This window comes from Desmodus rotundus, chromosome 4 (genome assembly GCF_022682495.2).
Source record: "Desmodus rotundus isolate HL8 chromosome 4, HLdesRot8A.1, whole genome shotgun sequence".
NCBI classification, from domain to species: domain Eukaryota; kingdom Metazoa; phylum Chordata; class Mammalia; order Chiroptera; family Phyllostomidae; genus Desmodus; species Desmodus rotundus.
In genome coordinates, this window is record NC_071390.1 from 4,835,678 (window position 1) to 4,860,615 (window position 24,938).

At 46.0% G+C, this 24,938-nt stretch overlaps 1 protein-coding gene across 7 annotated transcripts in view; it reads left to right on the top strand.

The window, feature by feature from the left end:
• Positions 1-24,938, top strand: part of EEF1AKMT2 (EEF1A lysine methyltransferase 2) — a 63,383-nt gene that overhangs the window by 11,989 nt on the left and 26,456 nt on the right. The window contains exons 5-8 of one of the 7 annotated variants that reach the window (XR_008426737.2): positions 1,111-1,327; positions 4,875-5,054; positions 5,672-5,759; positions 15,340-15,639. Coding sequence is in view for 2 of the 7 variants with exons in the window: in XM_024555485.3 (XP_024411253.1) it covers positions 1,111-1,327; positions 4,875-4,996 (339 nt within the window). In the remaining 5 variants the exon portion in view is untranslated. Of the gene's footprint in view, positions 1-1,110; positions 1,328-2,850; positions 3,099-4,874; positions 5,642-5,671; positions 5,760-15,339; positions 15,640-24,938 lie in introns of those variants that run through there. The other 6 variants (XR_011651081.1, XR_006654869.2, XR_006654867.2 and 3 more) reach the window with 6 other exon arrangements.

The window sequence follows — 24,938 nt, forward strand, 5'->3', positions numbered from 1 at the left end:
TGGTCATTATGTTGCTTCGGGTACAGTGACTACTTCGGAGTGAGGGAGGGGGAACGCCCCTGTTCCAATGTGTGGAAACATAAGGTCCACATTTTTAAGTCAATAAGGGAATTCTAGATAATACACTATTTATGATGACTTTATTAAGTTTGTATGAATAATCATCGGCTTATTGCATAATTACCTTTTCGAAGTAGCTTTTTCAAATTAATTGCATTGGCAAGTTATTTCGAGTATTTTATGAAATTGGACACCTCACTATTTCAAGTACGTATAATGTCAGTGGTTATTGAAAATGGGTGAGAGGCTGATGTATGACTTCTAAATTCTAAAGTGAATGATATTTATAAAGTTAACTAATTGCAGGTTAAACAGCTGCTTAATTTCTTAAGCTTTAGGCCATTCATTCCTTTTGTTTTTAAAGATTTTATTAATTTATTTTTAGAGAGGGAGGTGGGAGGGATAAGGAGAGGGAGAGAAACATCAGTGTGTGGTTGTCTCTCCCATGCCCCCTGCCAGGAACCTGGCCTGCAACCCAGGCATGTGCTCTAGACTGGGATTCAAACTGGCAGCCCTTTGGTTCTCAGGCCGGCACTCAATCCATGAAGCCACCCAGCCAGGGCTAGGCCATTCGTTCTTTCCATTAGTTGCTTTGTAAGCTGCTGAGTCAAGGCGAGAGACTTTTATTTTCCTGCTCACTTTAGGTCACACAGCTTATAATCTTAGCTCACAATCATCTTATTTCCAGTGACCTGTTTGAGTTCCAGACAATTTTTGTCATTTGTAAGGATATGTCAGATACTTACCAGCAGAAATAACGGCAAGCTCTGCTGTGTGCTGGTGTTACTAGGCAGTGCACCTGGCTTTGATTTGTTTCCAAATTTGGAATGTCCAGGAAATGCTGTCAGTCTCTTTTACTGATCTTAGCTCTAATGATCTTGGAATGAAGCACATAAAAGTTAGCTATAAAGTTGAAAATATGTTTATTACATGTAAAATGCCATCATAATGAATGGGTACTTTTATCTGTAGCCTGTTACAGATTGCCACTTAAATTCGGTAAAGATTGTGTGTTAATTGTTCTCACATATGCATTGATTTTTAATATAGGTAGAAGACTTTCTGAATCTCTCCACAGAGCTGTCTGGATTTCACATTTGTATTGACATAGGGACTTTCGATGCCATAAGCCTTAATCCTGACAATGCAGTTGAGAAGAGGAAGCAGTATGTGAAATCTCTCTCCAGGGTGTTGAAAGTGAAAGGCTTTTTTCTAATAACCTCATGTAATTGGACCAAGGAAGAGTTGCTAAATGAATTCAGTGAAGGTAATTGGCTATATGTTGTTTAAATGTGTGCTTACCTCAGGTTTAATGCCCCTAAATAGGTTTTTTTTCCCTTGGCGTTGTAGTGTTTTACTTTCCTATTTGTGGGAATTGCCTACTTTTCTTCTCTGTTAATAACCTTGGTATTACTTTTAACTGTATATGCAAAACACAAAGAAGTAATATTGGTTGAGATCCAGAGTCCTTTTTAAACATTTCCAAGAAATCCTGGCAGTTAAGTACTAAAATTTATGAGCCTATAAAAATTAAGTTCTTTAGTTAAGCTGTATAATCCGTTACTTAGGGAATCAGACAAAGAAGGCTCGTATATTGCACTTCTGACGTTGGTGAACGACACACTGGCAATCAGTAATAATGCAAATGGAGGTAGTGTGTTTTAAAGTCTCACGTGATGAGAGCTGTAGTTTTACAGATACTTTATATGTCTCTTTAGTGGTCATTCAGCTATTCAGGGCTTGTCCTGTTGTTTACAGCGTGTATGGGACGATTGTGTCAAACAGTACGCAGAAACGAAGTGGGAACTCGGCGGTAGAAATACCACCTTGTTGATTCTTGAGGAAATCTCTACCTTTCTCAAGATTTTTGGTGCCAAAACAGGATCCTTTTTGCCCCACGAGCAAAGTAGAATAGGTGCTTGTCTACTGAGTGAGATTTTATGAGAATCGAGGATCGATAATATGTACACGCACATTTTGAGTCCTTTGGCAAACCGTTCCTTGCATGTTTTAGGGAATATTTTACCCGCCAGCTTGTTCATGCAGTCGGTGAGTGCGCAGGCGTTTATTTCTGGGCCAGTCCCTGAGCGTTTGCGACTAGGTGTTTGCTTGTTTTGTCCTTGGAGCCTTTCAGATTGGGATTAAGTTTTTTAGAGGAATGGGAAGAATTTCCAGGACTGAGTATTAGCAGCTGATAAGGTTCTAGATCTGTGGTTCAGATCTGAACCTCAGTTGTCACAGGCTAATGGGAAGTGAGTTTGTAACTGGACCGCGTGCACTGTATCTTAGAGCTTGTGTTCTCCACGACAAGGGACGAGGTGGTAGATCACCCAACACACACCCTGTGTGTGCCCCAGTGGCTTGGGCAGCCTCTGTGATGTGAAGGCCGATGTGTTTGAGGCTTGGAACGTGAGCCTGTGGCTTCCTTATTATTGCCTCCGGAGCACAAGAATTACATGTGATTTATCGTCTCTTATTTCATGTCGTTGATTTTATTATCTTCCATGTTAAATTTGTTTCTTTTAGAACTGTTGAGGCCCCATATCAATAGCCTCTCCCTCTTCCTGAAGCTTGACAGTTTTAATACAGGCTCAGAGTTACGCTGTGTAAAAAAGCAAGGTCCTTTCCTGGTCTTTAAATACAGGTGTTCTCTTTTTCCTCTGCAACCACCAGACAAAAACGTATTTGTCTGTTTCTGATAATGAGGAACAGACTTCAGCCTGGTAGAGAGAGCTTAAAAACGGGTCTGGGTCTGAGAACCACTGACTAAGTTTTTTAACTCATGTTCAGTTTCAGAGACTAATGCGGGATTGAAATAAGCGAAATGTTACAACAGCAACGTGGAAAGAAATGATTACATACACTTGAAGACATCTGTAGGCATGCCTCTCTTAGGAGATGGTTTTGGGTGTCAGATAAGGATACTAACAGAATTCCCTGCTGTGCCTCTCTGCTTGAGGGTGTTGTCACTCGCTCCCCAAGCTAGGCTTCCCCAGTCCCTTTTGCATGGAGTAGAGCTGGCTTCACCAATTTTGAAGGTTCGTTCTTTATTTGAAACATAAGTGTTCATAAAGCTGTGGAAATGAATCTTGCATTTTTCCTTCATAGCCCTATTTATATAAACATTTTGTGTTTTCATTTATTTTGGGGAGGATCCCTTGAAACATTTGCTAGATATTAGGATGTTCTAATTCGAGTCCAAGGAACTTGTTTTTCTTAGAACTACTGAATTAAAAAACAAAAACAAAAAACCAACCCATAACATATCTTATTACAAAAGTAATCTGGATTCATTATGAAAAAATTGGAAAATATTAATCCTAACACATAAGCATATAAATTAAAATAAAATCATTATCTATCTGTGGATTATAACCACTTTTAATATTGTAGTGTATTATCTTTGAAATATAGGAACTTCAATTCCTAAGGTTAGTCCAGGGAGTTCAAGGATAGGTCCTGGAAAATTCACAGCTCTATTTTCTCTTGCAAATTTTTATTATGATATATTTTAAGCATAAGTAAAATTTCAGAAATAAATATGGGTGTGTACCCATGTATCCACCAAGTGTTAAAATATATAATGTTATCAAAGGGCCTGTCCTTCTTTAGAAAAGTTTTCTATGATCAATTTTTAATGCATATTTTAATATTTAGTTATTTATTAAGATTTGCTGAAGTTTGATTAAGAATATGAATTTGAATATATAATGAAACAAAGTGTAAAATACAAAGTTGATATAATAGTTTATATATATAACCCTTTTAACATTTTTTCTGTGTTAATTTTCATTTTATTTTATGGTCAGGAAAATGCCACATTACCTTACTCTGGTCTTTGCAGAGTCACTGCGAGCTAGACGGGGGCACTGGCGTGTGTAACCCCCTTGCGCAGAAGCCGAGGATCCTGGTTAAGGTCATTGGACCAGCATGTCTTCCACCCACTAAGTGGGAGAGCTGGGACTTAAACCCAGGACTTTTGAATACGAGTTATTTATTTTCTTAAAGAAACCGCACTGTGCTACTTTGAAAGTTATTAGTTCCTTGGCAGACCCTTCATTCATTCAGTTTGGGTCTTGATCTTTGGTTACAAACTTTTTTTTTACTGTGGTAAAATACAGAGGTGGACAAAAGTAGGCTAATAATAACAATAAATAATACATTAATTAAGAAGTAGTAATACAAAAATAAACTCCGTGTTTCACATAGTCACAGCTGTAACCCTACTTTGGCCCCCCTCTGCACGGACAAGAGTCACCGCTAACCGTTTTTAAGTGCACGGCTCCGTGGCATCGAGTGCACCGACTATGTTGTGCCGCCGTCACCACCATCCCGCCCCGGAACTTTTCATCTTACGTACTCATTTACTTCCATGTTATTTAACCCTTCTGTAGTAAGTTTTTTGTATGTGTGATGCGGATCAAATGGCATTACTACATATAAAGTGCTCAACATGGTGCCCGACACACGGTAAGAACTCAACACCTGGTGGCTGCGTCCTGCGAACAGGCGAAGCAGGCTCAAGGAGATGCAGGGCTGCAGGGGTGGCAAATGGGAAGTGGAGGAGATGGGGGATGGAGAAGAAGCAGCCTCTTTTCTGCGATTTGTGTCGGGTCCTCTGTCCTCCGTTCTGTTCAAAGTGTTTTGGGGCGCACACACCGATGGTGCACATACACAGTAGGAAGGGAGATCATAGAATGAGGTGCAGGCACAATTCAGAGTCTGGGATCACGTGGTTTTATAAAGGACTTGAAAGTACGCTGTAAACTGTGGCATTGAATTCCTAATAAGAGTGTTTGAATTTTGTCTGACAGGATTGGAACTTTTCGAAGAGTTGCCAACACCCAAGTTCAGCTTTGGAGGCCGATCTGGAAGCAGTGTAGCTGCGTTGGTTTTCCAAAAAACGCGAGACTTTTCATTGGACAAATCCAGTTAGCTTTTTTTTCAAGGAGCTCTTCATCAGAGTAAAGCTGACACAGAAAGTGCAAGTGCAGGTGCGAGTAAATGCTTAGTAAGTACACAGGCGCACACGTGGGACAGGTGATAAAACCCCAGGCGTGCACGTGGTTGGGTTTTAGAGATCAACAAAGAATAATTTTAAATGCTCTTTTGTATTTGAAATGTAAATATTTTTTCTTGTTGATTAAAAACAATTTTCTGTACCTGCTGAACAGTTAAAAACTTTGAAGCAGTAAATGGATTTTCAGAAAGTATGTATTTTTGACTTCTGTACCTTGGTAAAATTGAATTGACTATAACTTTTTATTAAGAGTCGACCAAACTATTCCAGGGCCAGAATAATAAGCAAAATAGCTTTCTTAGTGTTTTATTAGAGTACTTATGAAACATAATAAGCCTACTGTTTTTGGTGGAGTGGTGGCTATTTTAAAAAATTATTTAATATCTGAGAAAATCCTCTAGCCTTCATGTATACAGTTATACAAAATCAGGTAAATATATCAGTTGCCTAGAAATGTTAATTGAGTGTGTGTTTTGTGGCTGATGGTATTTTGCACACTGAGGGACAAGTAGGAAGTGGAAGGAAAGACAACCGAGATGCTGCTGTGTGCTAGCTCTGTGCCGTCTTAGTGAACCTCCTGGTGGTCTTCAGGCAGGGATTACCGACTCCGGTTTCTACACGCCAGACAGCCAGGACCAGGTGCAGACGGGGCTCCTCCTGGTGCCAGCGCTGAAACCCGGTGAGCATGCCGCCCAGGCGCTAAGTCCCTGCCTCTGTGTGTGGACAGTGCAGTGGGGGAAGCGGGACTGGTCCTCAGCAAATACTGGTCCAGAGGCAGTTGTTTAGGCAGTTGTTTTTAGGAGCTCTGCGGCTCCTCGGGACGGGCTGATCTGCGGCTGAGACTGAGTCATCCTTCATTACTTGTCACCGTCTCCCTGCTGGTGTTTAAAGACTCGCCTGCTCGGGAGCTGAGTTGCGTGTGCTTCTGGGAGAGGCGGTGCAAGTTGAACTGTACAACATGTATGTGTGAGCCCTGAGGGATGCAGGGACAAGGACTTCTGGTTAGGGGCTGTTTAGTGAGAGACAGTTTATTAAGATTTTTGAAAGGATAAGGTATATTGGTATTTAATGCTGCTTGGTATTGGGGCTGATATTTTAATACTGCAGTCACGTGAGGTTTTTAAAGAAGTGACACGATATTTGATGGTTTTTAGCTTTTAGGCCTGTATTACAGAATGAAGAGAATTTTTGTTTGCTTGGTAAACGTTACCTCCAGTGGTATGTCTAGCATTACATCCTCTTAAACATGTTTTACTTTTTGCCGCAGCCTGGGGGCGGGGCAGGCGGATGGTTTGGTTTGGAGCAGATTTGACCAGCCACTCAGGTGACTGCCTGCCTTGCACAGGGTGACTGAAGACATCCACATAAACTTTAAATAATAACACTTTTTGAAAAGCTTTAGCTTTTAACATTCAAAAGTGAGCAATTAAAGTGCATGCTATTAAACTTAAAAGTAGTGTGTTGATTTTACAAACTGGACGTGGGATCTCACACTATGGAAGCGTACAGTTTCTACTTAATTGAGGAGGTCTGGTCTTTGTTCTTTTTTCGCGTCGCCATTCCTTGATTTCCAATACGATAATAGCGTATAAGTACTTTCTCAGAGTTTCGAACTGTTAGATACATGCTGTTTTAAAGCCCCAACCTAACGAAGTGGACTTTCTGCGTGACCAGAATGAGACATGGGGTTCGATTCACCAGGAGCTCAGACGGGGCTTTGTTGAAAGGCCCTTTGAGTCATGGTTGTGGGGGTGTGTTTGCTCCATTTGCAGAAATGAAGGATTTTGGGGGTGGCGGAATCATGGAGCTGTTGGTAAGGTTAGGAAAAGGGAGCTGTCTTCTCCTGTTGTCTGGTTCAAACCTGCTGGAAGTCAGCCTCTCAGAGGTGGAAGTCAGAACAAGTGGAAGGTCCAAACATGCTGACAATCCATTGGTATTTTCCAATAATACCATGCTTTGAAAACCAGGCCAGCAAATGTCACTGAGTTCCTGAAACAAGTCATAAATACATTGTTGCTGCACTTGGCTTTGTTAAGTCACATGACTGTGGCTACCCGGGAAAGAAGTGATGCCATTATAAAGAGAGCAGTGAATTACGTAGTGCGTGCTGTTTCCTCTGTAGAAGAAGTTGGAATTGTAATTTTATTTCATCAAAAGACACTCTTATTTTGGGGAAACTTGTTTGAAATGCAAACGAGATTTTTCTGTGGAGCCTGCACAGAATTGTTGCTTTTCATTATGATGTTATTACTGCATAACAGGCCACTTCTGTGTGGAGGGAGTGCGCGCAGGGCCAAAGGGATTTGAGGCCTGAATGGGTGGGTTACACCAATGAACAAATAGAAAGTTTGCAGAACATTTTGTTGTAAGCCAGGTGCACAAGTTGGAGTCGCTCTGTGGGGCTGGCATTTATGCATGTGAGAGCCAGACCTGACACTGCTCTCGGCGGCTTGGCCAAAACCGTTTGAGAACGAGCCCAACTGCCCTTGAATGGTTTTTTTACCCCCATTGTGGTGGCAGCGAGTTGCCCGTCCTTCTTCATCCGGATGTGCGTGCAGCTCTCTACTTAGGGGGTCGGAAGGGAGGCAAACACATATGAAAGATTTTTAGTCTTCGGAGGAGTGATGTGTCTCAGTTCGCATCCTGCTTGTTTTTAAACCCCTGCGCTGCTGCCACGTGGTGTCCGTGTTGGCCTCGTGGAGCCGCATTCGTCCGGAGTATAGCGGAGACCTCGATTTTTCAGGAGCCTGTCTTTGTAATTAAGTTTCACGTGGCTTTGGAGTAATTTTCCTTGAATTGGCATGTAAAGAAATAAGAGTATCCCTACTTACGCCGGTGGATTTTGATGTGTGTTTGCTTCGCTAGTTTCATTTTATGTATTTGCGTGTGCATGTTTGTGTCTGGTAGCCTACAGTGAGAAACTACAAAGTCTGTGAAAAGGCAGCCGCTCTCCAGGCCCACGTTCTGCCGGGGGAGGCCTGGGTGTGCTGTGCCGGGCTCGGCACTGCGCACTAGGTAGCGTGTGTGCGCTCGGAGACGGCCTCCTGCTCGAGAGCGGAAGTGGCTCCTGTCCTGCAGCGTCATCTCCGGCTGGCTGCGTGTGAAGGTGTGGATGGGCCCTGAGATGCAGCTTACCCAGTGCCCTTCCCTGGAAGGAGGCTGCCCGTCACCAGGAGCTTGATTGTGGGAGATAAGGAGCGTGACAGGTAGAAGGACAAGTGCATAGTGGGGAAAAAGATGAGGAAAGCCTTGTCATTTCTCTTGGTTAAGCAGGAAACAGAGATGTCCTTAGAAGAAGGGGGAGCACGTGAGCATGTTTTATTAACAGTTAATTCAAGAAAATTAATGCTAATTTATTCTTCATACACCCCATGCAATTTGTTAGAAAAGTAAAAGAATAGTTTGAAATTCTTTGGTCAGTTAATGGATTCCTATGTTAGAGGCATAGAAATGAAACTCAACATTAAGCAGACAAATACCCAGGCCCACAGGCTATATAAATGCTGAATAAAGCCAGTTCTACAATGGAACTCTGAAAAGCGAGGGGTAGGAAGCCTAATGAATGATTGAATATGACCTTAGCAAAATCCCTGGAGTGTTGTTGAAGGATCATTCATTTCCAGCTTAGATGTCAAGATGGGCTTCAGTCACCAGAAAAAAAAGAGAGCTTGAATCGGAACGTACTGGGGTTTGAAAATCTTTACAACACCGTGCAGTAGACTGAATCATTGAAAGGGCTTCTCCGACTGAATTCTGAGCTGTTACTATGTGGACCTATAGTGTAGGCCCAAGGAAGCCAAATTGAAAAGCTAGGAATAATTCCCAAGACATGAATGTATCGATGTCCTGCTTTTACAGAGAAGAACGTCAAACACGGAGAGGCAGAGGCTGGCAGTGCTGTTTGTCCTGCTGATACCGTGGTAAGAAAGACAACCAAAGAGCAGTTGTGTCTTACCGTGTCTACAGAGTACTGGCCTCGTATGTTAGAGGAAGACAGAAAAGAACAAAACCTACTTTTTTTCCGTTTTTATGTGGCCCGTCCTGAAGAATTGATAAATTTTCCTATGTTCTATTTTTAAATATGTATTATTACTGCATCAGGAAATGGTAAGCATGTTAGTAAGTGATCTTTACTGTGCATGCTAACAAGAGCTTTTTAAGGAAGGTGGATCTAATGCATTTGTTTTTCCGAATAACCTTAGAATGTACACATGAACCAGCAGTTAGCCTGTGCTGGATATTATCCGAGAGCTTAGCAAGAAATCTGAAACGGTCTGGTGGAATAAGGAGACCCTGGGCTCTATTTTCTGCTCTTCATTAACAGACTTACCGAGGAAGCAGTTACTGTTATCAGTGCTGATGCTGCACCGAACGGAAGCGCCACCAGAATGGGTACAGTTCCCCTGCTGTGGCCTCCCTCCCCCTCTGAGGAGGGCTGGTCAGGAGGAGTAGGCCGAGTGCAGGAGGAGGAGCTGCTGCCAGTCCCCGTCTTCCTCCTCTCCCCCAGAAATGTCAGTCCTTTGTTCCCATCTCATTTTAGTAGATCCTGGCTGAAAAAATGTTAGGGTGAAACACGTTAGGATGATTTCCAACTGTGGGACTTGGAGGGGCAGGGAGGGAGGGGAGGGTGGAGGGGAGCAGTTCTCGATCCGGATCCGGCTGCCTCTCTGCGGCAGCATCTAGCCCCTACGCTGTTGGTTTTGGCAATGAGATAAATTTAGATGCACTGAAGCAGCAATAATTAGGTTTTCCTTCCATGTCCTCAACGAGAAGCCTAGCTGGAATCCAAATGGGGAAGATCGTAATATGGTATTTAATAGAGTACCCTGGGCTGGATTAAAGAGCTGCATGAGCAAGTTTTGGAAGAAAGGCCCGAAATTGTGAGTGAAAACTACATGCCATGTTATTTATAAATAGAACCTTTGAGATCCATTTGTGATTCAGTGAAATTGCTTTTATGCTGTTGTTTTGAATGAGAATAACATTTGCTGATTTTTGAGAAGCAGACTTAGCGAGGCCCACAAGTCAGTTGTTCATTCCCTCCGGAAACCCCAGCAGGTCCAGCAGGAATGCTCTGGGTGTGTGAGGGGCCACATCACTGATAAAGCAGTTTGTGCAAGAGATCGGACCGAATTCCATAGGGCTTTGTAGTCGGAAGTGCCCATTGTTGTGGTTATTTCTTTAATTAAAAAGTAATTAACTGGATTAAACCAGGTGGGGGATTCCATATTTTGGCCTCCATTGTGAGGTGAGCTTGCCTTTTCCAAAGGTATGTTGCTTTGGTGAGCTGAGGTTTCCTCTGGGAATCCCTGGGTGAGAAAGTCCACATGTGGCCAGGAGTAAGAGGTCATTTTGTTATTAAGTCCACTTGATTAATGAGTTAATTTTCAACAAAATTAATTTTGGTTCTTTTCATTTTATAGTGACAGATAATTTGTGTTTAAAATCTGTTGCAAGTTGTAAAATAAATACCAAAGAGAAATGATCTTTTTAACTAGTAAATGTTGGAGAAAAATGATTATACTCATTTGACTATAGAGATGTCTTATCCAGGAAACACAGACACATACATCTAATTGATTAGTCCACTTCTCTTTTCTGTACAGGAAGGTTGAGGTCGACATTAGGCCTCAGCAAAAACTGACAGTCTGAAGGTCCTCCCCAACTCGGTCCTTTCCTACCTCACACACATGCAGACCACATGCTCGCAGGTGACCCGATTGGCCCTCGAAGGTCGCAGCCTTGGAGACTCCTCGTCCCTCCTGCTGCACAGAGACCCGTGCGGGAGCACAGTGTGCGGTCTGCCCTCCTCGAGCCTCACACCTCTCTGGGCTGCTGTGAGGCCACCCTACACCTGCTCATCCCCTCAGTGAAATGGGGAATGTTACAGGTGCTCACAGAGCACCCGATGTATAGGAGACACCTGTTTGAAGTGGGCTTTCCTTCGGCACCTTTCTTTGATGCAGTCTGGTCCAGTGGAGGGAGACGCAGTTGTGTGGACTCTGCATAACAGGGTCATGTGTATTAAGTGAGACGAGTAAATGTGAGGCAGCCCAGTGTGGTTCCTAGCACACATGGATGCCAAGTAAACATTCTTTTCTCCGAGGGCCCTTCTTCCCATTGGAGCTAATACATCGGATTGTTCAGGATTTCACCCCTCAGTGCCACTGAGTTAATGGATTCATTTTCATTGTGAGGCATTTCTGTTCTAGGAGCGAGGAGGGGAGTGCTAGATGAGTTAGTAGAGGGAAAGTGTGGGAGAGCTGGGCTTTTCAGGACTTCTAAAAAAATCATACTGTGTAGCTCCCTCCTCAGTCTCTAGGTAGGGCTGGTGCTGAAGCGCCTTTTTGTTTAGCGAGGACCAGAAATCGTGCCACCAGAGTTTCAGGAAATGCCCGTTACGGTGTGTCTCAGCAGGCTCTAAGGTTCCGCTCGGGCTTGAGGTCGCCGTGGTGTGGAGATTACTCAGTAACAGGTGTAGGTCCGATGGGGGAAGTGTCAGTGTGGATGCGTTGGAATTGAGAAGAAAGGCCGAGGTTGCGGTCCCCTTCCGTCCTCAGGTCTGGGTGCCAAAGGCATTGTTTCCAGGACGCCAGATGAGGCCACTGAGTACAGGTCCTCCCGTCACCAGTGTCAGGGTTGGTGCAGGTTGTGGGGTGGGGTCTGGGTCTTTCCCTGGGCATTCAGCAAGCAGAGGGCTGAAATTTTACCTTCGGTTTCCGCCTCGCGTCTAGAGTTGACATCTTCGACCAGTGAGCAGTGTTTCTTTTCCTTGCTCTAAGTTGAGGTAACAGTGCCATTCATAATGGCACTTTAAAGTTTGGTGTCGGGGCCCTGCTGGGTAGCTCAGTTGGTTGGAGTGTCGTCCCAGTGCACCAAAGTTGTGGGTTCGATCCCTGGTTAGGGCACATACAAGAATCAACCAATGAATGCATAACTTAGTGGAACATTAAATTGGTGTTTCTTTCTCTTCCTCCCTCCCTCCCTCCTCTCCTCTCACTCTCTAAAATCATTGAATAATAATAATTAAAAAAAGAGGCAAGCAATGAATGCATGGGTGGGTGGAGTGGCAGGTAGATGTTTCTCTTCCTCTCTCTCTAGAATCAGTAAATAAATTTAAAGTTTGATGTTGAGTAATACTTTAAGTAGTTTATCTGATTAGACCTTAGTTTATGCTGGAGCTGACAATACAGTATGTAAAGTACAGTGAATCAGTTGTTTATGTTAGTCTAGAAAACATTTGGCTTTCAGATTTGTTTATTTAACCATTTTATTGGTCGTTAAGTGAATAATATCTCAGTTCCTGGAGTGCTTAGCATGGCTGTAGAAATCTGGCCAGACCAGTGTCACTTTGTCTAGCTAACCACACAGAGCTTAATTAAGCCTTTGAACCATTTTTAAATGTTCTGTGGAGATGAGATCAGTATGATATGTTAGGACAGGACAGAAAGCACCAGTACTCTAGTAAGTTAGGCTAACAGTGCGATGGTTGAATAACCTGATTTTGATCAGGGTTTTTTTGTTGTTTGTTGCTTGTGAAAGGTAAGAGGGGCTGTAAAATAGTATTTAAAATAGCAAGCCACTTCCCTTTATAATAATTATCTTCTTTTTAAAAAAATTTTTAAAAAATATATTTTAAAATACATTTGCTGTTACAGTTGTCCCAATTTTCCCCCCTTTGTCCCCCTCTGCCCGGTACCCCCATTCCCTCCACCAATCCCCTCCCTTAGTTCATGTCCATGGATCCGGCATATAAGTTCTTCTCCATTTCCTATACTGTTTGTAACATTCCCTTGTCTGTCCTGTACCTACCAATTTATACTTCTTAATTCCTGTACTTTCCCCCCATTCTCTCCTTTTCCCCTCCCAGCTGATAACCCTCCAAATGAGCTCCATATCTGTGATTTTGTTTCTGTTCTGCTTGTTTGCTTAGTTTGCCTTTCAGATTCAATTGTTGATAGTTGAGAATGTACTGCCATTTTAACGTGCATAGTTTTCATCTTCTTTTTCTTAAAAAGTCCCTTTAACATTTCATCTAATAAGGGCTGGGTGATGAGGAACTCCTTTAGTTTTACCTTGTCTGAGAAGCACTTTATCTGCCCTTTGATTCTAAGTGATAGCTTTGCTGGGTAGAGTCGCCTTGGTTGTAGGTCCTTCCTTTTCGTCACTTTGAATACTTCTTGGCAGTCCCTTCTAGCCTGCCAAGTCTCTTTTGAGAAATCAGCTGACAGTCTTCTGGGAGCTCCTTTGTAGGTAACTCGCAACTTTTCTGTTGCTGCTTTTAAGGTTCTTCCTTTATCTTTAACCTTTGACATTTTAATTATGATGTGTCTTGGTGTGGTCCTCTTTGGGTTCAACTTGTTTGGGACTCTCTGTGCTTCCTGGACTTGTATTTCTATTTCCTTCATCAAATTACGAAAGTTTTCTTTCATTATTTTTTCAAATAAGTTTTCAATTTCTTGCTCTTCCTATTCTCCTCCTGGCACCCCTGTGATTCAGATGTTGGTACGTTTGGAGATGTCCCAGAGGCTCCTTATTCTAGTATAATTTTTTTGAATTCCTTTCTTCTTCTTGCTGTTCTGATTGAATGCTTTTTTCTTCCTTATGTTTCAAATTGTTGATTTGAATCTTGGCTTCATCCCCCCACTATTGGTTCCCTGTGGATTTTTCTTTTTTTCATTTAATGCAGCCTTCATTTCTGCCTGGGTCTTTTTTATGCTGTTACAGTACCTAATGGTTTCTTTGAGCATCCTGATAACCAGTATTTTGAATTCTGTATCTGCTAAGTTGCTCATCTTCATTTCCTTTAGTTCTTTTCCTGGAGTTTTGTTCTTTTCTTTCATTTGGGCCATATTTCTTTGTCTCCTCAATTTGGCAGCCTCCCTGTGTTTCCGTGCATTCGGTAGAGCTGCTTTGACTCCGTCTTAGTCGCGTGGCCTATTGTAGAAAAGGCACCCATCCGGATGAATGTGGATTCTTTAAATCCTTGGTTGTTGGGCTTCCGTGCAGCTCAATCTCCTGACAAATCTGGGTGATGTTTGTTTTGTAGTTTGGTTGTAGTTTTTGTTATGGTTGTGTGTGGAGGTGAGGCATGTTTACCTACGCCTCCTTAGCCAGAAGTCTCTCAATCTGCCTGAGGCCAGCCGGGTGTTCTGGGTGGCCTCCCCTAGCATATGCCCTCATTTATGATAATTCTTTCCTGTTTCAGGTCAGCTACAGGATGTCCACGTACAAAATAGGCAAGGCTGGTCCGTCTTATATCAACAGTAATGGATATAATGAAACAAAACATCACAAAACACCTTTGCTTTTGGTTCATATAGAAGGTTGACAAAGTGCTAAGAAGAATTAAGAAATTCACAGGCTAATACAATGTGCAGGGCAAATGTTTTTTTCCTACTGCACCCAGGAAGGTTTTACCCACTGGAGCCAGGGACTGATTTTTTTTTCTTGATGTTTCAAGTCCAAAAGATTCAGTCTTCAAATTGGGAATTTGAACTCTGTGACGTCAAAACTCTATCTACTCGAACAGTTTCCTGACCGTCTAATGAAAATGAGGTTCACTTGGTCTCGTTTTTGCTGCGATAGCCCGGCTAGCGGTAGCTTTGAGCACGTCGCCGGGGCTGAGTTACAAACAGGTTTCTCTTGGGGCAGTGACTTACACGGCAGATGGGTGACTGAAGAGAAAGGTTAAGTTACAGTTTGGGCTCGCATCTCAAATGCTCAATCTGAATTCCACCAAAGAATATCTTAAGAAAAGAACTGAAATTATTTTCATTTGAAGATAATAAGAAACATTAGTCTGGGTGTGCTGTTGAAATATTTTCTAGATTAAATTCAGTGTATAGCAATAGGAAAACCCTGTGACTTGTTTTTAGGTATGTTTTTGGTGGAGTGGCTGAGGCGGCCATGTTTCTAGTGATAGTAATTAGAGTCTGCGTCAGCTAAGATCATAGATCAGGGGAAGGCCAGGAAGTGATTATGCTTTTGAATCTTGGTATTAAAATTGTAAAGTAGGTTTGATAAGTTTTCCGTAAACCAGTAACTTTGAATGCTGATAGTGAAAAGCCTTCAGGATATTTATTTTTGCTTATTTACCATACTTATGTATGACAAATACATACAGACTTCTCAATGTCTGTTTCTTCATGGCTTGTGTTTTCTTGTAGTGCCTACCACCGAGAGCAACTATTAACTGCAAAAAAAAAGTACTGTCAAGTTGAACTGTTAAGTTTTAACTGTTGCTCTGTTCTTTTTAGCTTCTTTTACCCAGAGCTCTTCCCTCCAGTGAGTTGCAAGCGTGACGTTTGCTGTGTTCTCAGCACCTGTCAACTTGGAAATCAGGGTCTGTGCTCAGGACTTCTTAGGCTCACAACCCCCCCGCTCTGGTGCGCAGTGCCCTCCCAGCTGGCAGGCCTCGCGCCTCGCCGGTGCTAGACGCGGGTCTCAAAGCTCTGCGGACTCCCAGGCACTGATTTCAATGGGCATTCCCCTCGGGCTGCTTTCCACTCTCATTTCGTGTCAGAGGAGTTAGATTGGTATCATTCAATTTAATGCTGGGGTTATTTTTCAATGAAAATAAATTTGTTTTATTTAGTTCTTGAATCCAGAAGTAACTTTGCCTCCAAAAACCAAAAGCCTAAAATGCGTGTGTGTAAATACGGTATGTGCACGCACGCACACACACACGCGCGCGCGCGCACACACACACACACACGAGGTCCCAGGTCAGAGCCGTAACTCACGTCAGTGGGAAGGTTTCAGGACATGAGATGAAGACAGAAAGGAAAGGACAAAGTCCAGTGTGTCGTACGTGCTTGGGCGTGTAGGGCGGGCAGCTGTACCTTGATCGTCGACGTGGGAACAATCACAGCGCTTATTTGTTTGAAGAAATCCACATTAGAAAATCGCACCTATAGTAAGTACAGGTTCTTCGCTTCCATCTGTAATCAAAACCCCCCCATATTTTCCAAAGCAGCGTATTTTGCTAACTTGTTTTCAGTAGCCGGTCTCTTTGAAAATGCTTCAGGTGAACTTGCCTTCCCATCATGTATTATAAGAAAATGTTAAAGATTCCGTGTTAAAGAGATCTTTTCAGATGTAGAAAGGACAGTGTGAGATGTGAGTGACTGGCTTTGAAATCCACGGTTGTGACAAAATGGCACAGTGGCTTTGGGAGACTGAACGAGGGAGTCCACACACACACACACACACACACACACACACACACACACGGTGTACAACTGCTGTGCGGCTCTACGTATAACACGTTTGATGTTTGTTTCACTGACTTTGTTCATCTAAAGATAATACGTCATTCTCAGAGACAAACTAGTGTGTCATTTTTTAGTGGGGAGCTCTTTCAAAACCATAGGTACAGGTAGATTTGATGGGAAAAACGGAACCACCTTGCCTGGTCCTTACTCGGACTTCAAAGCTCAGCTTGAACATCACATTTATCTTGTTCTAAAGGCACGAAAATGAAACACCCACTCTACCTGGGAAACTTCTTAGCGCGTATCAAAACCCAGCCTTTACCCTCCCCTGCACAAATGTGCTTAGGTGGAAACTTTTATTAGCTTGTTGATACAAGTTATAGTTGATCACACCCTTTCTTAATAAAATACACCCTTTTTGTCTCCTGTTGCTTAAGAGCTTTAAACTTGGAATGAGGGAGCTCTCTGCAGAGCATGATACTGGCTAAGGCTCCCGGGCAGTTCTGAGTGGGCATGGGATGCATGCCGTGCACACCAGCACTCCTCCGTTGGGTCGTTCTGCTTTGAGGGGAGCCAGGAGAGCCAGTGCTGCTGGGTTTTATCCCTGGGTTTCATACAGTGGTCTCGGAGTGAGGCTGTGTAAGCCCCCATCTTATTTTTCCCAGGGTATTCTGTGGTCTGACCAGATTAGCATTGGTCAGTTATAGTGGAAAAGTCACAGGTGCTCATTTTTGGATTACTTATGGATTTATTCCTAAATTGGCCTACGAATTTGTGTTTAGGTGCCTGGTTGTGCTGTAAATCTGGTTTTGATTTGGTTTCGACCTTTCAGGATTGAACAAAGGTAGACAGCTTACCACTCCCCGTTCCCCCCGATTGCTGCTTATATTGTCTTAAATCCAGAGCTCAACTGAGTTTATATTTATTCTTCTGAATTGAGCAAAAACTCTAATATACAAATATTAAAGATTTTTTTAATAATAAAGAACTGTGTATTAATAGTATAGCCTTAAAAAGCAGGGGCGGGTGTTTTCTATCTATAGAACTTACTACGTGATGTGGTAAGAGCTTTATAGTATGGAAGGTTAAGTGACACAGGCCTTAATGTATATCATTTTAGCCTTTGGAAATTCAAATTAAGTAAATGAGAAATAGGTATTCATTGGTTAGCACAATTCCTTAAGCAGGTATTTTGGTGCTGTACACTCTTAATAAAATAAAGTTTCGGAACCAGAAAAACAGGCTGCTTTAGGTTGGAAAGGAGGCTTTTCAGCAAAGGAGCTTGCCATAACCACAATCCTTAGAATTTTGTGAGACTAAAATCATCCTGAAAGCAACGAGAATAATGGTTGCAATAATTGTTTCCAGGCTTGGGACCCCTGCATTTTGTTTTTTAAGTTGACCTGGTGAACTGGTAATTGCGGGAATAAACTGAATGTTTGCCAGCAGGAGTCACTCTAGGCCTCGTAATAAAAAGTACATTAAACTATACCCTGAAAGCTCTCCAAGGCTAAGGTGACACCGTGATAATGATAAGATGGCATTGGGGAAATGCAGCAGCACCCCCAAATTATCCCTGGTGCCTTTCTTTGTTCAGCCTGGGAAGGCTAGGTTTTCTCGCCTCTCAAAATTGGCCCTTTGCGAAGCAATGTTTATGGGTAAGGATACCGATATCTTAGTGTTCTGCATATTAGCTCATTCTGGCTTTCTTAGGATTCTGCCCCATGTCATCTACTTGAATGAATAGGCACCTCCTTCTGATTCGCCGTCCAGCCTAATCTGGGAGCAGGAATCGCTGGAGTGAGCTCTAGTGTGAAAGCAGATGTTAGCTCACGGTTTTCTGAAAAAGAATGGGTCCAGTGTGATGAGAAACTGAAATATTTCAGCAATAGCCATGAAATATAATAGTTTCCCAAGTGCACACAAGCTCAAAAAGTTAATTGTTCATTTAATGTTTGATACTGGGATTGAAACGTTGGATTAAAACCAATTAAATGTTCCTAGAAGCAACAGAAAACGTTTCCTGATTTATGAATAGAACCATTCAAACGCTGCAGACACAATCCATGTAAAGTAATGAGGTGTTTTGTTTTTTTGGCAAAGGAGAACACAAAACAGGCATAGGGAGCTCTTTTTAAAAACCTTCTCTTTAAAAATCTCCTTTTGGATACAAGGTCAATAAAATAACATACACCAATAGGCAGGAGTGATGGGAAATCTAGGGCTTCCCTTCACGGGGAAGAGAGTCCCCTCCCCCAGGTGAGCCGCACAATGAAAATACTCTGCTTATTCTATCAGGGTTGCATTCCTGAACTTAAGTCAACATCCCAAGTTACAGAACTAAACATGCTCTGCCTCTGCTTAGCAACCACAAATCCTTCCTTCACCAGTTGCATATATTTGGGATGTGGCTTCTGGAGTACACATTCCTTTATTTCGATCAACGCCCGGAGTTAGGAAACCAGCGCTCTATTTTCCCAAAGTGTGACAACACGAACGTGACCCCCCTCCCGGGCCGCCCAGCGCGCCGCTGAAATGACCGTTTCTTTAAAACCTCAAAAACCCAACCACCCGGAAGCGGGACGTCTGAAGTCCACGCGGCCCAGGGTTTCGGTCCCGGCTCGTGTGGGGGGCGGGGACAGACGTCCGCAGGGCTCCTGGCCCCTGGCCCTGGCTACGCGGCCCGGGCCCGGGGCCACTTCCCACCTCCCGGCCCGGGCGGGCGCGAGCTCGGCGAGCAGCGCGCGGCTGGGCTCGCAGGACGCCCTCTAGCCCCGCCGCCGGCGCGCCGCGACCCCCCCACTCCCCGCCCACTGGCGGCTGCGCGCACTGCGCCCTAGCCCGCCGCACGCCGCCCGGCTCCTGCACGCCGCTGCCCGCGCGCCGGGCCCGCGACGCCGCCCGCACAGCGCCGGGGCCCGCGACACGCAGCCGCGCTCGGGCGGCCCCGCGGCGGCGGCGGGTGCGGGCGGCCCGGCTGGGCCGGTTAAAGGGACGAGTTGCAAACAGTTCAGGAAGTGACAAGTCGATTTCCTCCTCCCGGAGAGCCGCTCGGTACAAAGCGCTCGGCGCCGGCTGCGGAGCGTGCGCGCGGCGGACGTGCGGCGGGCGGCCGGACGGCTGGGCGAGCGCTGGCGGCGACTGCGTGGGACTCGCGCCTGGAGCGTCCGGCCGCGCACGGTAAGCGCCCCTCGGGCGGCGGCAGCAGGAGGGGGGGGGGCGGGGCGCTCGTCCGGAGCCGAGGACCCTGCCGTGTGCGCCCCGGCACCAGCTGGGGGGAGCCTTGCTCGCGTGTGTGCTTCGCTCGGCTGTTTCTATTTTCATTATTTTAATTTTTCGGTTGCCGGTTTCCTTTTTTTCCTTCTTGTCTCGCCTGGGGTCGGGTGTTTTTTCGGGGTGCGGAGTCTCTTCCCTGGTGCAGGCATGAGACTTGTCAGAGCGCATCCAGGGGAGCCAGCCAGCCGGGCCCCTGCGGAAAAGTCTGCGCTTCCCGGGGCGGGCGCGGGGCCGGCTGCGCCCGGGGGGCTGTCCCCTGCTCGGCGTCTCACCTTGAGCCCTGGCTCGTGGCAGCGGGGAGGACGCCGGAGCCCAAGGACCCGGGCGGCCCCGCTCGCCCCAACTTCCCGCATCGTTTGCAGACAACTCTTTTGTTCGCGGAAGTTTTCGTCTGCCACCCCCGGGATTCGGGCGCGCAGCGGCGGGCTCCACGGCTGCTGGACCGGCCGGGGCGGTCACGTTGCCGGTGTGTGGGGGGAGGTGTTCAGCGGGGGGGGGGGGGGGCGAAGTTCGTGGGATGGGCTCGGAGGGGGCTTGCAGAGTGGGGGTCATCGGCGTGGTTTTTGCACATGGCGAAAAGGGCCGTCCGGCATGGGCACACCGGTCTAGTCACATTTTTGCCAGTTCTTGATTTGCAAACCCGTGGGAGTCCGCTTCCCCTCTCGGGGTTTCACTTGGTGGGGCGGGGACAGAGGAGGCGAGGACACCCAGAGTCTGGGGAGGGCCCTAGATTTGCATTGACCCAAAGGGCTTCTTGAGCACCCCCCAGCTCCCCACCCCCGCCCGCAGGCTTGCAGAACAATGCTTGTGGCTCGGGACAGGGCAGCGGAGCCCCGGTGAGTCGCGCTAGCCGCATTGCTCCAGTCCTTCGTCCCCGGACGCCCCCTGAAGCCAGGCTCCCTCCATCTGACCGCCGGGCTTCATTAGCACGTACTGTACTTCGAACGATGGTGAACAAAGAACAGCTCTTTGCAGCGTTTGATGAATGGGATTCTGCCTCCTATAGGCCACACTCCGAGTCTTCCAAACGTTATAATCTCTGGACTCGGTGTTGGGCGAGTGGCCCCGGGCTGCATTCTGGGCCAGGACCCTGGGCAGGGCATTCGTGCTGCCGCCGCCGCAGCCGCCGCCACCGCGCTCGCCTTGTCCGAGCGGGTGCAGATAGAGCCAGGCTGACGGTGGTTCAACAGGAACAAATGTTTGTTGAATCGTTGGATGGTGGAGACTAGGGACTGTTTTCTATTGACTGCTGTAGGAGTTGGAATGGCATTGTTTATTGGCCTGGGAAGCCAGGCAAGCGTCTTGTGCTGCTTACAACATATTAGCAGGCTTCCAAATGACATAGGAGCATATGTGTTCCCAGCAGTTCCCACGAGCTGGGAGGGGAGAATCCCTCCTTGCTCCACATTCTGGCGTCTAGGTTAAAAGGTGCCTCCCGGTTTGAGGACTTGGGAAGGAATAAGAGTTAGCAGTCTGGGTGAAATTCACTGCTCCTGACTTGGCCATGTTTTAGTTTCATTTTAATTTATCCACTTAACAGTAACTTATCTCAGTTACAGTTTTGATACTGAATTGCAAATCTGTAGGTTTTTATCCTTCCTCTTAGCTGCAGACAACTAGATAAACAAAACAGCTTCTTGTCCTGGTTAATAGGCCCATGTTCCAGAGAGGAGGTTGAGCTCTTAAGTTCAGGATTTGAAGCCCTTGACCCTGTGCCTGCACTTGGCTAGGGTCTGGGTGCTGCCAGTCATCCTGCAGCCCCAGGAGGCTGCCGATCCAGCTCCCAGGGCACTGATTCAGTCTGGGAAATGAGGGAGAGGCCTCGGGCAGGTCTGGGTTTTTCTCCCCAGTGCCCCATTGAAAGAACAAGATGGCTTTAAGACTGGCTCCAGTAATGTTGCTGAGGACTTCTTTTCCCCTGAGACGATGACATTGCCATGCAATCATTTTAACGTCAAAGACGAGTTTTAAATAAAAGCTGACCGCTCCATCGCTGCAGAGTGAACTTGAACGATCTAAGGCTGGCAGGACAAGTAGAGAGAGAGCATTTGCCACTGTTTTGATAGTGTTTTTGGTTATTTCTCCCTCCTGTTGTTAGCTTAGGGTATGTCGCATGTATGTAGCATTTTGGAATTTAATAAAGTTCTTTTGGGAAGAGCTCAAAGATACCTTATCGACAGCCTGATGCCACACTAGATTGACATTTTATGGGAAGCCCTGTTGTTATTTCTTAGGCTGTTTCTGTTCACATCTTTTAGTCTTTCTGTATCCCCTGCTGCTTCCTTTACTGTCCCCTGGGCTCTCCGCCTGTCCAGTTCTGGAGAAGCTTCGCGGGCTGAGTGTCCTTTAAGTGGGTTCAGGGAGCAGGCACCTGGCGGAGGCACAGAACAGGCCCGCTCTCCTCCCTGCAGGAGGCTGGAGAGCGGGGAGCCTGGTGTAAAACCTGGGAGCTGGCAGCAGAGGACGCAGCGGAGCGCTCTGGTGCAGCTTGGCATTGCTCTGTAAAGAAGCACGCCCTCCTCACCCACCGCTTGGCGCGGGGGCCCTGAGGGCGGAGGGCGGGCCCACTGTCAGGTGGCTCACTTGCTGTTTCCTCCGGGCCGTGTGACTCTTTTGAGTTTTGTACTGTACGGAAAACTTTTTGTTCTTGCCCTTAAAACAAAAAAAGACTGAAATGAGCAAATGCCCCGATCAGCACAACCCCCCCCCTGTTACCGCCACCACACACACCTCTCTGATGTGTCATAAAAGAAACCTGCAGGCTTCGTTTGTTATGTAATATGCTGATAATACAAATTTCGGTCTGAGATGGAAACCAGATGTAGAGGGGCTCTCCTTAATTGATCCAGCCAGGGGGACACTTTCGTAGATTAGCCCTTGCAAACCCCAAAGGTGAGGTGGCTTTTGTGTTCTTTTCTTTCTTTTTTGCCTGAGGGGAATGTCTCAAACTCAAGGCTTTTTCGAGGTTTTTGCCTCTTGGCTCCTGGCTTTGCCGCAGCTGTCCTTTTTGTCCACTCCCCTGAAAGAACCGGTTTGTTGCCAGCACGAAAAGCACATGGCTGAGCCTGGCGGGGCTCAGTGCAGTTTAACCCTGCCGGGCAGCGCTCTCTCCACCCTGGCCAGCTGCTGCTTCGCCCTGCAGCCTCCCAGACAGGCCCTGGCCGAGGGACTTGGGTGCTGCGAGGAATGTGGACTGTCCTCCCCCAGCATCCCAGGGGAAATGCTGTTCCAACTTGCCCAGTGACTGCGCTTTCCGAAATCATCCACTCTCCTTGTCCGGTTAATTTCTGCGTGTGCTTCCTGCCTCACTTTTACGAGGGTTCCTTCTACACGGCCGAGTCACCTTTATGATGGCCCAAGGTCGCGGACTGCACTGTAATAGCTGACCCCATTAACTGCAGTTCCATTGCGTGCCGGGATGTGAACTTTGGAAACAAACCCAGAGGCTTCGGCATGCTGATGTGCCCAGAGACTTGCTTAGAGAAGTTTTGTTTTAGCACAGTTTACATTAACATGATTAATGACCGCGCCACTGAAAAGTCTATATTCCAGAGCAATTTACTGTCCCCTAGGGTTCTTCTTATGGTGAAGTAATTTTCTTTGCCAAACAACTTTGTGTTAAGGTAACTTCTTCTTTGATGTTTAATCCAAACCTCCTGTGCACACAGTTTTGGATCAAGGTTGGGGCTTCGAAAATTGCGGGTTGTGGTTTCTACGGTGCCTGTCATAACCTTCCCAAACTCGGGTCAGAGGGCACCGGATTCTTGTCTCTAGAAAGTTCTTGGAGATCTGGGCAGCAGCAGAGTCAGTGCTGTGTGGGTTAGGAGAGGGAATCTTCCAGAGGAAAGTTGGCTTCAGGGTGCCTTGGAGGAGGGGATGCTGGAGTTTAGGACAAGATTTTTTTTTTTTTCCCCTGTAGCGACTGGAGATACTTGAGCTTTTTTAAAAAACAGAGACATCTTTGCTGCAGCCACAGCCGCCTCCTCCTTTTTCCTCCTCCTCCTCTTCTTCTTCTTTTTTTTTTTTTTGTTAAACGTGAGTTGATTGAGAGGGGGAAATGCTGATGGGTGGGTCTGAAAGCAGCCTTAGGAACCCGAGAAAATAAAAACACATTTGAAGGACTCGGGAAGATTTTGCATTTCAAAGGGTCTACCTTGTAGAATTCACATCACGTCAGGGGTTATGGAGAAGTGTGACAGGCCCCCCCCCTCCTTTAACGGCTCTCCTCCTCTCCTGCTGTGGGGGCTGCTGCGGGAGTCTGCCTCTTGCAGGGGGGATGGGGGCAGCTTGTCCAGACTGGGCCGGAATGTCACAGAAACAGCACCCCTTAGGCACCCGTCCTCCCTGGAGGGACCTTTCTTACTGGGCTACTCTGAGGAGGTGAAAGAGAATCATTTTGGTCAACAGCCCATGTGACCCCAGAATGCAGGGCAGGCTGACTTCTGACTGTGCTCACTCTTTCTTCCTTCCCCCCCTGAAACAAAGGAACAGATTCTCCGGCGCAGGGGTAATGTGGTTCCCAAGATTCAGGATCACGCGAAGTTGGGTGCTACAGGGTTCAGTCGAAACGGACGTGGATTGTTCAAGGAACAGCAGTAGGGCCCCCTGGTCCTTGAAGGCCAACGCTGGGCCCAGGGCCTTGGCTTTCACTCTGTAATTCTCAGAGCAATACCGCCGAAGGCACTGATGCTCAGAGAGGCCAAGTACCTGGCCCCAGGCCACACAGCTGGAGGGCCGAGAAGCTAGTAGCTCTGTCCAGGTCTACCTTGCTTTGCATACACCGTGCTATTATCGGTCCGTGTGTTCCTAAGGCAGAGGCATGGGCTCTGCTTTATCTCGAAGCATAAATTTTGTTTAGCCTTGTTAACACCACAGAGAAACTTGGAAGTTTTAACTGCCTCTTTCCCTTGCCCTTCCCTTTCCTAACGCATTTCCTTGTTTTACGGGGTGACTGGATTCTGTACCTACTAGACGACTAAAGGCAGGGCTTCTGTGAGGAAGACTGAAACATTTTGCTTCATCCTTACAAAAGACCGATTCACAAGAAAATAGAATTATTCTCAGTGACCTTTGGGGAAAACTGGAAATAAATCGGGCAGCCCACTAGAGACGCGCCGCCCTTTATTCGGATGCCATTTCCCGTTCAGAGAGATTGTTAAGAAGGGTTTCTGCATCTTACCGTTTGCATTGTAATTCAGAGGTCTCACCGTAAGTCATTCTGGGGTGCTTGCCACCCCAGGTTTGCACAATGTCACGTTTTATTTTTGTGCCCAAAGTGATCAAGTAACTAAACATAATTGTACAACCTCCCGAGTGTGGGCACTTGGTCCACCCCAGCCAGGGCCGGACACGGTCCCTGAATTCTG